Source organism: Mobula birostris, chromosome 31 (genome assembly GCF_030028105.1).
Source record: "Mobula birostris isolate sMobBir1 chromosome 31, sMobBir1.hap1, whole genome shotgun sequence".
Taxonomy (NCBI): domain Eukaryota; kingdom Metazoa; phylum Chordata; class Chondrichthyes; order Myliobatiformes; family Myliobatidae; genus Mobula; species Mobula birostris.
This window is the reverse complement of record NC_092400.1, coordinates 33108419-33120896: the sequence shown is the minus strand read 5'-3', so window position 1 is coordinate 33120896 and position 12478 is coordinate 33108419. Positions and strand designations below refer to the sequence as shown.

Genomic DNA, 12478 nt, shown 5'->3' with positions numbered 1-12478 from the left:
GCGCTTGAAAGTAAACATACCAGAAATAGACACAGAATTAATCAGGAAGATAATTACAGTGCAAAAATAGGTGGAGAAACAGATTGAAGAGAAGGCTGACATGGGTAAACGCCAGTAGACTGCTGATGTTTCCAGTATTTTGTGTTTTATTCCTATGACCCCACTAACTTTAATTCCAACCATTTTTCCCAGCTGGACGACGTCATACTTCAGCTCCAGTTTCCCGAGCTCCTGCAGCCGTCCACCAAGCCGCTGTGCCACAGGCACTCCAAGCAAGTATGTACCTCCTGGGGATATGAGGTGACCCTTGGCAAAAGTCCATGACCCATTGAGTGGGAAACTGGAACAGCTTCAATGTACAGGAGAGAAGTTCAGATCAGTGAGGGAATTATTGAAGGCAGATGGGAGAGAGCTTTGAGGGAAGCATTGTAGAATCAGCCCTTAAAAATCTTGCAGCAACAACCCCCCCCCCCCCCCCAGAATCTGCTGCTACAGTTGCAGCAAGTGGCACTGTAGGGCTTTCAGTAAACTCTGGTGGAAGATCAGGAAACCTGTGCTGAAACAAAAAGCATAAAGGGGAGCATGAGTTGACCATCCACTCTTCCGATCCTCTTCTGCTATTGACTAAGATCAGCACCATTCTCCATCACTGTTCCCATTCTTCTTGTCTCCCAGAAAAATGCTGATCTCTCCACTGAGGTGGAGAATTCCAAAGGTTCACCACCCTCCTCCTCTCTGTCACAGCTTATTTAAAGCAATGTTCCCAGTCCTAGACTCCTTAGCTAACAGAAACATCACCTATGCTAGCCTTTACATTTTAATCAGATGTCCCCTCATTCATCTAAACAGTACAGCATATAGGCAATCTGCTTATCTCCTCATACAAGAAAATCCACCATCCTTGGAATCAATCCAGTGATGGTATTCCATCCGTTCCTTGATAAAGAGACTATAACTACCCACTTTATTCCAGCTGCAGCCTCATAAAGACCATAAATAATTGTAAAAAGACTTCCTTATTCCCCTTCCTACATCTTCCTACAGATGCTGCCTGGCCTGCTGCGTTCACCAGCAACTTTGATGTGTGTTGCTTGAATTTCCAGCATCTGCAGAATTCCTGTTGTTTCCTTATTCCCCTGTCAATTTCTCTCATGAGAAAGGCTAATGTACCAGTTGCCCTCATAATTGCTGCTTGTGGCCTTCACCGACTAATATATAATCACATTCAATTTCATTTGAACAGTGCCCACTGGATATTGCCCCTTCTCAACCCAGCAACAGATTACTTCACTATAAAATGTGTTTTTTTCAGTCTACAATTCTGAGCAATAGCTCTCCCTGAGAAACAAACGGCCTTCCTAACCTATGTCATCTAAAGTGAAAGGAAGGTTCAGGAAAAGTTCTGTTTCATTCAGTTCCATGTATGAAGAAAAACACTTGCATTTAAGCAGAAATGTACTTTGCCTTGGGTCTGCCTTCTTGCCTGGGTATCCCAGTATTCTGTAAATGAAGAAGACTGCCATGGATCCTGGGAAGGTAGCAAAAGGGCATGTACCCCTCCGAATTCCACAACTCTGACAACCAATATTTTTGAATACAGATTGAATGATCCCAATACAGTAATGCTTTTTTCCATTCACCCCTCCACTCTCAGATTGACGTGAACCTTTCCCAGTCAATGAATCCCCATAGGCAACACTATAATATTATATTGATCAAACACATCCTAAGGCAGGGTTTCCAACTTTTTTTACGCCGTGGACCAATGCTATTAAGCAAGGAATCTCTGGATCCCAGGTTGGGAACCTCTGTAGGGCCTAGGCAATAATATCATAATATCAGCTCTATGTAAGATAGACCTGTATTTTAAGAGAAAGGCATCATTCCATGTTCATTGGTGAATTCCATTTTGCTGCTCAATATTGGAGAGCTGTGGATTGTTGATCTGACATTTTGTGTTGACAGGTGTCCCTGGAGCCTACCGACCAGGTCAGGGCGTGACTCCCAGATACCCAGAGCAAAAGCCAAGTAAGAGCAGCCCCATGTCCCTTCCCCCACTTCTGTATTCTCTTTTTCATCTCAGAACACTGGGCCATCAACCAGGTTTGAAGAAGGAATGATTCCTGTCTGTGTTTTCTCTCCGTGTGACAGTGGTAGGCTCTCCAGCCTTGTCGCATTCCGTGTCTAGTCAACCTCCCCCATCGTCGGACTCACCAAAGGAGGAGAGGGGCGCCCGCCAGCACGGCCAGTTTGCTGCGCCCGGCATGGGCTCTGCAATGCCTCCCTCCCGCCAGCAGGAGCAGCAGCAGATCAAGGAGGACGAGGAGGCTTATGATTCGGATGAGCCCAGTGAGTCATAGTTGGGGAAAAACCAAAGGGGTTTGTTATCAGTGAGTGTAAACCTGTGGTGGGAGAGTCAATATGAGGGAGGGGATACAAAACTAGAAGCTGTGTCTGCTTGGCAGAACGGGAGCGGGGTGGTCACAGTTAGTGGATCTACTGCCTCACTACACCAGAGACCCTGAGTCCTGACATCATATCCTGTTTGTGTAGAGTTAAAACACAGAACAGTACAGCTCAGGTACAGGCCATTCAGCCCACAATGTTGTGCTGAACCAGCTAAAAAGCAAATCAAAAAACACCCAATCACTAATCCCTTCTGCCTACACCATTCCCTATCCCTCCATCTTCCTTACATCCATGTGCTTATCTCCACCATACCAGGCTGCGCATTAAAGCTATCCACTACTCTCCGAGTAAAAAACTTAACCCTCACATCCCCCTTGAACCTACCCCCCCCCCACTTACCTTCAATGCATGCCCTTCAGACATTTCTACCCTGGGAAATGGCTGCTCTCTGTCCACTCCATCTGGGCCACCCATAACCTGGTAACCCTCTATCAGCTCTCCCTGTGCCTCTGTGGGTCTCTGGTTGCTCCGATTTCCTCCTGTGTCCCAGAGACGTGCAGGCTGGTTATTTTAGTTCTACCACTGTAAATTTCTGCTGCTGTGTAGGTGAGCGGTTTAATCTGTTGGGGAAGAGGGGAGTTACTTCCGCCCTCCTGCCTCACTATCGTTCAAGGTGACCTGGTTCTGCACTTGGCAGGTACCAGGCAAAGTGTCCTGGCCCAGAGTGCCAGTTCATTCACTTGCCAGAGTGGATTATTGTCTTTAAAGCAAAACAATGATTGATAAAAGTGTTCCCTACATCCTGTTGTTGGCAATCATTTGCTGAGATGGTTTTGGTTGTGTTCACAGCAACACTGGGAGCGCTGGAGTTCAGTCTGATATATGACCAGGTCAACAATGCTTTGCACTGCACCATCGTAAGAGCAAAGGTGAGCTGGCATCATCCCCCCATTTTCCAATAAGACTGGGAAGGTTCCAGCAATATCCAGTTGATTCTGAAATTTCTCCCACCAAGAGAATAGCAGTCGGTGTATACTCATTATCACTGAAGGCAGAAACCCTCAATACATTTTAAAAAATCAATTCCAGTTTAATTGTCATTCAACCATACATGAATACTCATGAATACAGTTAAATGAAACAGCATTACTACAAGGTCAAGGTGTAAAACGTATTACCAACAGTCGCACACAGAATCACTGTCACATAATAAAAGACTCCCTATGCCTTCCCCCGCCACCCTCCACTGCCCGACAACACGCGGCTTGAGGCCCTGTTCTCGCATATACAAGCACATATAGCCACATACATACATCTACTGATGCCTCTGGACCCATCTTCAGTGATGTTCCTGGAATCATCGGGTGTTTCGGGTCTTTCAACATCATACAACCTCCTCCAGGTGACCCAGCCGGGGCTGATCAGACCCCAGCTTGTGTCCAGATGGCTAGCTACTTATGACTCCATGGCTCCCCTCTTTTGAGCCACAGCCATCTTGAGGCCCTCTCTGCCACATCGGAGGTACTGCGGATGGCTCTCCTCTTCCTCTCTCCCTCGATGCCCAAATTGCTGAAGGCTCTATCTAAGGAATGGGCTGTGAATCCCCTACAACCAGCCTCCACTGGGAGCCACCTCGCTCTCCATCCAGCCTGCTGACAGTTGCTGACCAGTCCTGTGTACTTGGAGAGCTTCCTTTCAAAGGCCTCTTCCAAGCGATCTTCCCATGGGACTGTCAGCTTCAGCAGCACCACTTGCTTAGTGAATATTAGTAAAAACACAACCACACAATACAGTCCTTCATAAGCACGAACTGAGCACTCAGCTTTTGTACATAATTGCAGAATAACCAGCTTCTGTGCAAATAGGTTTTTATATTTCCATAAAATATACTTAATTACAATGCTTTTAACTGCTTTCATTGTAAAGAGAGACTTGGAATCCCATAGTCTGATATTAGCACAGGCGTACAGGGGACCGGATGTGGTGGTGCATTCGAATGGAATGGTAGGGCCAGTTGAGATATTGAGCTCTGTGAGAGGTTTGGATTGTCACTTCAGAGGCTGAAGCATTTAATTCAGATTGCTGGATTAAACCAGCCCTCAGAACTGGTTTATCAAAGATCTGTCGCCTTTCGGATTATCCTGATGTCAAAATAGATACCCTCCTGAAAGCAATGGCATTCACATTGTTTATTTGTGGTAACTTTATGAATTCGGCCAACGTACTGACTGGACATTTATGACTCCTGTCCTCCAGGGACTGAAACCCATGGATTCTAACGGCTTGGCTGATCCATATGTGAAAGTTCACCTCTTGCCTGGAGCCAGCAAGGTGAGATTGTGAGCAGATTTTATTGTCCTCCTTCAGTCCCTCTGGAGATATGTGACCCCTCTGCATGGTTGTGATATCTAATGAGATATCACCTTGACCTGGCTTTCCAAAATCTCACAGGTCTGTTTCTGATATTCTGATTTTGCCTCTGTGAAATGACATGGATTATGACCAAAGAAAAAATATCTCGGAGTTGCTTCGCACTTTAGTGCAAGGGTGTTTATTAGGTGCATCAAAAATCAAACTTACAAAAAGCTGCCAATATTTACAAAAAGATATCCATCAGAAAACACAATAATAGCTCCATACTTTGTCCAGTGTGAACTCCTGGCAGCCCCGATCTCTCTCTCACTGAGGGTAATGAGTTCCTTGTTACTTGGCACCAGGACATTCCATCTTTAATTGCCAACAGAGTTAACATAAGGCTACACATGAATTAGAATACAATGCACCTCACAATGTAGTTGCAGCCATATTACAAAATAAACAGTAATATCTACCTAAAGAAATGGAATATTCCACCATATATGATGGGAAAGGCACCATTAGCCAACCGGAACACCAACTCTGTAGAAACATACGGGGGAAGACATTGAAATGCATACACTTAGTGCAACAACGGCAGAATGATCAGGCTCTCTGTAAGTGTGTGTAGTGCATTCACAGAATGCTGTCTGTCACACCCTGACTGTGGTTTGTATACAGGAGCTGTCTATGACAAGTTATGGTTGAAGTGAGGTGACTATACTGTATATATTGTTATATCAAGGTGTACAGGGCAGGAACACACTGAATGGGCTTTATCTGATAGTGAGTCAGAAGCCAAGCGTAAACTCCCACACAGTCAAATTCTATCTCATGATATTCCTCTTACTTTCAGATATATCTGATTTGTACCTACTGACACAGTGGTTTGTAATAGTCAGCTGGTCTTACTGGAGCAGCTGTATGAAAATACATTAATCCTAACACCTAACTCATGAGACCATGAGTTAGACCATAAGATGATAAAACATAGGAGCAGAATGAAGCTATTAATTAACCCATCGAGTCTGCTCCAACATTCGATCATGTCTGATTTATTTTTCTTCTCAGTCCCATTCTCCTGCCTTCACCCAATGCCCTTACTAATCAAGAACCTGTGAACCTCCACTTTAAATGCACCCAGTGACTTTGCCTCCACAGCTACCTGTGACAGTGAATTCCACAGTTCACCACCTTCTGGTGAACGAAATTCCTCGGCATCTCTATTCAAAAGGGTCCTTCTATCCTGAGGCTGAATTCCCTGAACTGGCCTTCAATAACCACATATCTACAAGATGTACCTTGGAAAAGAATCTTTAACAAAAAAACAACTCATTATATATTTTCATGCATAGCTACTGACATGGTACACAAGTGACCATACACAAAAACATGTAGAAAATTAATTTCCCCATAAATTATTGATTCCAGGAAAGGTGGCAGGGAACTGCACCAAGAGATGTACTTAACCAGAAGAACTCTCAGATTTGTTGATGCTCCCCAGGTCACTCTGAATAATAACTTGAGTAGTTGAAGGACTTGACACCAAATCTGTTTATGTTTCAAACACATAGTCAAACAAGCTGCGTACAAAAACTCTGCGCAACACCCGAAACCCAGTGTGGAATGAACGGCTAACATACCACGGGATCACCGAGGATGACATGCAGAGGAAAACACTCAGGTGAGAAATATGGACGCAGCTGTAACTTTGAGGAAAGAGCTGCTCCTGCATTCAACCCACGAATTTGGAGAATTCACCGTTCGTGATGTTGGTTTGTAGATGGCCCAGATAGAATATGAGGTGCTCATCCTGAACGAACTCTGAACGGTGGCTCAGTTGGTAGATCTAACGTCTCATTCCAGAAACATAAGGTGTTGCTCCAACACAGAGGGAGTCCTGTACCGTCAGAGTTGCCAACATTGAGAGAAGACATAAAACAGACCTGTCAGCATTTTAAGGCAGATGTTTCCAAAAAAAAAGTCCTAAGATGAGAGAGTTATTCCTGCACTCCTGGTCAGTACTTACCCCTCAACCAAAATCACTGAAGCAGGTAGAAAGAAATCACTATTACATTGTTATTTAGGGAAATTTGCCGTAAAGAAATTGGCTGCCACAGTCCTTACCTTGTATTAATAACTGAGATTACAAAAAAAGGGCTTAATTGCCAGTGAAGTGCTTTGAGAGGTTCTGAAAGGGGAATGAAAGTTGCTTTCTAAATAGTTTTTTTAATGAGACCTCCTGGATGATGTAACATTATTATGTTTTTGACCAATTTTTATAGGGTGTATCATATTGACAGGTGTATACTGTTGCTATATTCTTCGTTCAATTGAATTTAAGCATCACCCCCATATTTTTGTACCTCACAGAAAACAAGTAAATGTAGTTAAACACATTACATCATTCAAACTTACACTCAGTGGCCACTTTATTACGTGCCTCTGTACGTCCCTCCCTCAACGTTCCCCCTTCCCTTCCCCTCTGTACCCAGTGGAGTGGCCATGGTATGCACATTTCTGGTCTTCTGCTGCCGTAAGGTTTGACGCGTTGTGTGTTCAGAGGTGCTCCTCTACACAGCATTGTTGTAATGCGTGGCTGCACACCACTGTTGTAATGTGTGGCTATTTGAGTTACTATCACCTTCCTGTCAGCTTGAACCAGTCTGGCCATTCTCTTCTGACCTCTCTCATTAACAAGAATTTTTGCCCATAGAAGTTCTGCTCAATGGATTTTGTTTTTTGTTTTTTGCACATTTCTCTGTAAACTCTAGAGACTGTTGTGCGTGAAAATCCCAGGAGATCAGCAGTTTTTGAGGTACTCAAACCACCCCATCTAGCACCAACAATCACTCCACAGTCGATGTCACTTAGATCACACTTCTTCCCCATTCTGATGTTTGGTTTGAACAACAACTGAACCTCTTGACCATGTCTGCATGCTTTTATGCATCAAGTTGCTGCCACATGATTGGCTGATTAGGTATTTGCATATACGAGCAGGTGTACCTAATAAAGTGGCACTGAGAGTAATGCTCATTGTGAGATAAATGTTGGCCAGGACACTGGAGATAACTTTCTCAACCATGGGATGTTTTACCTTAAAATGAGAGAGGGTAGACTGGGTTTCAGATTAGCATTTCATCCATGAAATAGGTTCAAAGGTTCGTTTATTATCAAAGTATACAACTCTGAAATTCTTCTTCTCCAGATAGCCATGAAACCAAGAAAGAAAAGAATGGCAGCATGATCATCAACAACCCCCCCATCCCTCCTCCCCACACAAAAAGGGAACAGGCACATCAACTCCCCAACCCCCCTCCCCCACACACAAAGAAACAAGATAGATCGGGCGAAAAACACAGAATATAAAAAACTATAAGACTGAAAAAAAAGTCTATAGTCCAAGTCCATATCCAAAATGCAGAAAAGCTGGGTAACAATCTCCAGACACAGTGGCAGGCCTTTCCCTCTCCAGCAGCGGAGCGATTCCACCAGCGATCAAAAGGCAGTGTCTCCTCTCCGATAGCAGAGTGATCCCACCAGTGGTCAAAAGGTGTCTCTCCTCTCCAGCAGCAGAGCGATCCCACCAACGATCAAAAGGTGTCTCTCCTCTCCAGCAGCAGAGCGATCCCACCAACGATCAAAAGGCAGTCTCCCCTCTCCGGCAACAGAGCGATCAAATGCAATCTTCCCTCTCCGTGGCAGAGAGATCCCAGCAGTAGTCAAAAGGCAGGCAGAAGGCACTCACCTTGTGCATTCGCCTAGATGTTTCAATCTCCCTTGTTGCTTTAATCAGTGAAAATGGAGTCGAACAGGAGGGGAGGGGAAGATGGCGGCGCGACGCAATGTGCGCGGCCGCTCCAAAATGATATCGTATTTGTTAAGTAGGGGCCGTGCACAATCCTGATTTGATGGAGGCAGACATGAGAAGCACGGAGGAACATCTGGAGAAGCTTCTGAAATGCCTGCTTCGCTGCCGCTGCTACTGTGCGATCGAGAATCTCCGGAGGGGAAGGCCCCAAATCCTCGGCTTTGCCTGTTGCCTGTTGCCGGGGCCGGGGTCGAAGCGCTCGGCAGAGATGGTGCTCGGTGTCGGAGGGCTGGTCGGAGGCTCGAAGTTTTTGGACAGATTCAAGAGTCGGCTGTGGTCAGGTGCTTCCAGGGTGCTGCATCGGCAAGTTTGCGGCGCTGGAGGTTCATGGCAGGGAGAGGTTTTTTTCTTCCTTGTACTGTCTGCGTGAGATGATGGGACTTCGAGAGACTTTAAGGCTTTTTTTTACCGTGCCCATGGTCTGTTCTTTATCAAATTATGGTATTGCTTTGCACTGTTGTAACTGTATGTTATAATTATGTGGTTTCTGTCAGTTTTTCAGTCTTGATTTTTCTTGTGTTTCTGTGATATCATTCTGGAGGAACATTGTATCATTTCTTAATGCATGCATTACTAAATGACAATAAAAGAGGACTGCGTGTCCTCATAATCTAAAAAAATCATTGGCTTGCACCCCATCATGCAGTCTTCTTGCCACAAGATTCGCACACGCTGCCTCTGCGCCCAGAATCCTCTCGAAGACTGCAGAGTGCTCAAATATCCAAACCATCTCCAAATTGCAAATCGTAGGCTCCAACAGCTCCAGAATCACATTCAAGGCGAAAAACAAAGACATAAGAAATATATGGTTTTGTGATCTATCCAGAAGTTGTTGACTAAAGGAGCATTGTATGCAGGTGTCATCCTGACTGGAAGATAAGGTGCTTGAACAATGCCACTGCCCTGCGTGACTAAACCAGCGTGTCAGTCAGCAGGTTTTAGCTACAGCCTCTGGTGCAGGACTGAGCCAGTAATCTTACGTCCAGCATTCCAGCCGCCTGAATTCTTTCAATTCCTCTGATTCTGACATCTCGTGCACCTCTGAATTTAATTTAATTGTTTTACCAGTGGTAGCTACATCCCCAGCTATGCAATAACATTCCCTTCGCAGACAATGCTTCCTCCCTACCTTGTAAATCAGTGATTCCTAACGGGGACAGTTATGTGTCTTAAGGGGGCGTTAGGGCAAATAGAAGTCATTAGGGACACTCAGGATTCTTGGGGGGGGGTGCGGTAAGCAGCACTCTAACTTGAAGCATGAGACCTGACTGACCATTAGGTCAAAAAAAAAAGGATGAGGCACTGGAACACAGGAAGAACCATCGCTGTGCAGGCAGTGAGCACTCATCGTCACAACGGGTCTGAAACTCGGCAATCTCATCCGACCTTACCAACCAAACAGACATTACTGGGATGAGGCACTGGAACACAGGAAGAACCATCGCCCTGCAGGCAGTGAGCACTCATCGTCACAACGCATCTGAAACTCAGCAATCTCATCTGACCTTACCGACCAAACAGACATTATTGGGATGCATAAATTAGCAACCAGGGTGCCCAACAGGTCACAAACAAGAGGAAATGTGCAGAGGCTGGAAATCCAAGCCACACACATGAAATTCTGTAGGAACTCTGCAGGCCAGGCAGCACCTACGGAAAAGAGTGAATAGTTGCGTTTTGGGCCAAGACCCTTCAGCAGGACTGGAGAGAAAAAGGATGAGGAGTCAGAGTTAGAAGTTGGGGGGAGGGAGGAAGAAACATGAGCAGATAGGTGAAACCGGGAGGGGGAGAGGAGTGGAGTAAAGATCTAGAATGTTGATTGGTGAAAGAGATACGGGGCTGAAAAAGGGGGAACCTAATAGGAAAGGACAGAAGGCCATGGGAGAAAGAAAAAGGGAAGCGATAGGCAGACACGGAGATAAGCTGAGAGAGGGAAAAGAGGATGGGGAATAGAGAAAGGGGGGCATTACCAGAAGTTCAAGAAATTGATATTTATGCCATCAGGATGGGGAATAGAGAAAGGGGGCCATTACCAGTAGTTCAAGAAATTGATATTTATGCCATCAGGTTGGAGGCTACCCAGACGGAATATAAGGTGTTGCTCCTCCAACCTGAGTGTGGCCTCATCGTGACAGTAGAGAGGCCATGGGTGGACATATGGGAATGGGAAGTGGAATTAAACTGGGTGGCCACTGGGAGATCCCGCTTTCTCTGGTGGGTGGTGTATAGCTGCTCGGCTGTATTCTCTTCCATAGGTGATGCTTGGGCTGCTGAGTAACTCCAGCATTTGTGTCTGTTGCCCAACAGTTCCCCTTGACTTTTAGCACGGAATAAGTTCATGGAATTTAACAGCTGGTAAGTCAAGTACATCCTCTCAACTTTCTCTACAGACCTACGGAAGACAGGTCGCGCAACGATACAGCGCTGGCCGGAACTAAACAGTGAAATAGAGCCAATCAGTGAACCTGCAGACCCCAAGGATTCCCCTTGAGGTGTTCAAAGTGACTTCGTCTTCACATGTGCAGTCAAGAACAATCTCTGGGGATTATGAGACTTTACATGCTCGGCCAATCATGCTAACTGAAATAGTATAAAGGTAGCTTGCCATACACCAGCCCTGTCCTGACCAACATTCAGATTCCAATCTGAATCCTTGTCAACGTAATTTTCACTGTTGTGATTGTCTTCATCTTCACCTTGCTGTTCCTTTACATGCCACTATCATTGTTCCAACCATGTCAACGCTGCTATCGTCAACATCCAATATGCATTCTCAATTTGTGTTAATTTTTAATTTTAATTTAGCCCCATTAATGATGGATTTCTGTGAGTCTGAAGGTGGTGACACCTTGAATTCTAATCCTGCTAAGAAACAGAAACTATAGAAAGTGTGTCAGTATAATGTTACATAGCTGGAGTATGATTTTATTCCATTCCCATCAGCTCAGCGACGACCCATGTGTCTTATTTGTAACACTGTACTGTCTAATGAAGCCACGAAACCATCAAGATTGCAGGAACATTTCGTAAAAGACACCCTGAAAAGGGTACTTATGGTATTACTCAGTTCCAGAAGATGAAAGAAGCATTTGAAAAGCATTTGAACGCTTGAATCATTTGCCAAGAAAGCTAAAAATTACCTTGATAGTGGTCTCATTGCTTCTTAAAACATTTCCAAAATGTCATAGTCATAGTCATACTTTATTGATCCCGGGAGAAATTGGTTTTCATTACAGTTGCACCATAAATAATAAATAGTAATAGAACCATAAATAGTTAAATAGTATGTAAATTATGCCAGTAAATTATGAAATAAGTCCAGGACCAGCCTATCGGCTCAGGGTGTCTGACCCTCCAAGGGAGGAGTTGTAAAGTTTGATGGCCACAGGCAGGAATGACCTCTTATGACGCTCTGTGCTGCATCTCGGAGGAATGAGTCTCTGGCTGAATGTACTCCTGTGCCCACCCAGTACATTATGTAGTGGATGGGAGACATTGACCAAGGTGGCATGCAACTTAGACAGCATCCTCTTTTCAGACACCACCACCAGAGAATCCAGTTCCATCCCCACAACATCACTGGCCTTACGAATGAGTTTGTTGATTCTGTTGGTGTCTGCTACCCTCAGCCTGCTGCCCCAGCACACAACAGCAAACATGATGGCACTGGCCACCACAGACTCGTAGAACATCCTCAGCATCGTCTGGCAGTTGTTAAAGGACCTCAGTCTCCTCAGGAAATAGAGACGGCTCTGACCCTTCTTGTAGACAGCCTCAGTGTTCTTAGACCAGTCCAGTTTATTGTCAATTCGTATCCCCAGGTACTTGTAATCCTCCACC

General features: G+C 45.0%; 1 protein-coding gene across 2 annotated transcripts in view; it reads left to right on the top strand.

Moving 5' to 3' along the window:
• Positions 1–12478, top strand: part of LOC140190814 (rabphilin-3A-like) — a 95882-nt gene that overhangs the window by 65017 nt on the left and 18387 nt on the right. For both annotated transcript variants that reach the window (XM_072247682.1, XM_072247681.1), the window contains exons 7-12: positions 193–276; positions 1966–2028; positions 2152–2349; positions 3259–3338; positions 4666–4740; positions 6339–6448. In XM_072247682.1, coding sequence (XP_072103783.1) covers positions 193–276; positions 1966–2028; positions 2152–2349; positions 3259–3338; positions 4666–4740; positions 6339–6448 — 610 coding nt within the window. The remainder of the gene's footprint in view (positions 1–192; positions 277–1965; positions 2029–2151; positions 2350–3258; positions 3339–4665; positions 4741–6338; positions 6449–12478) is intronic.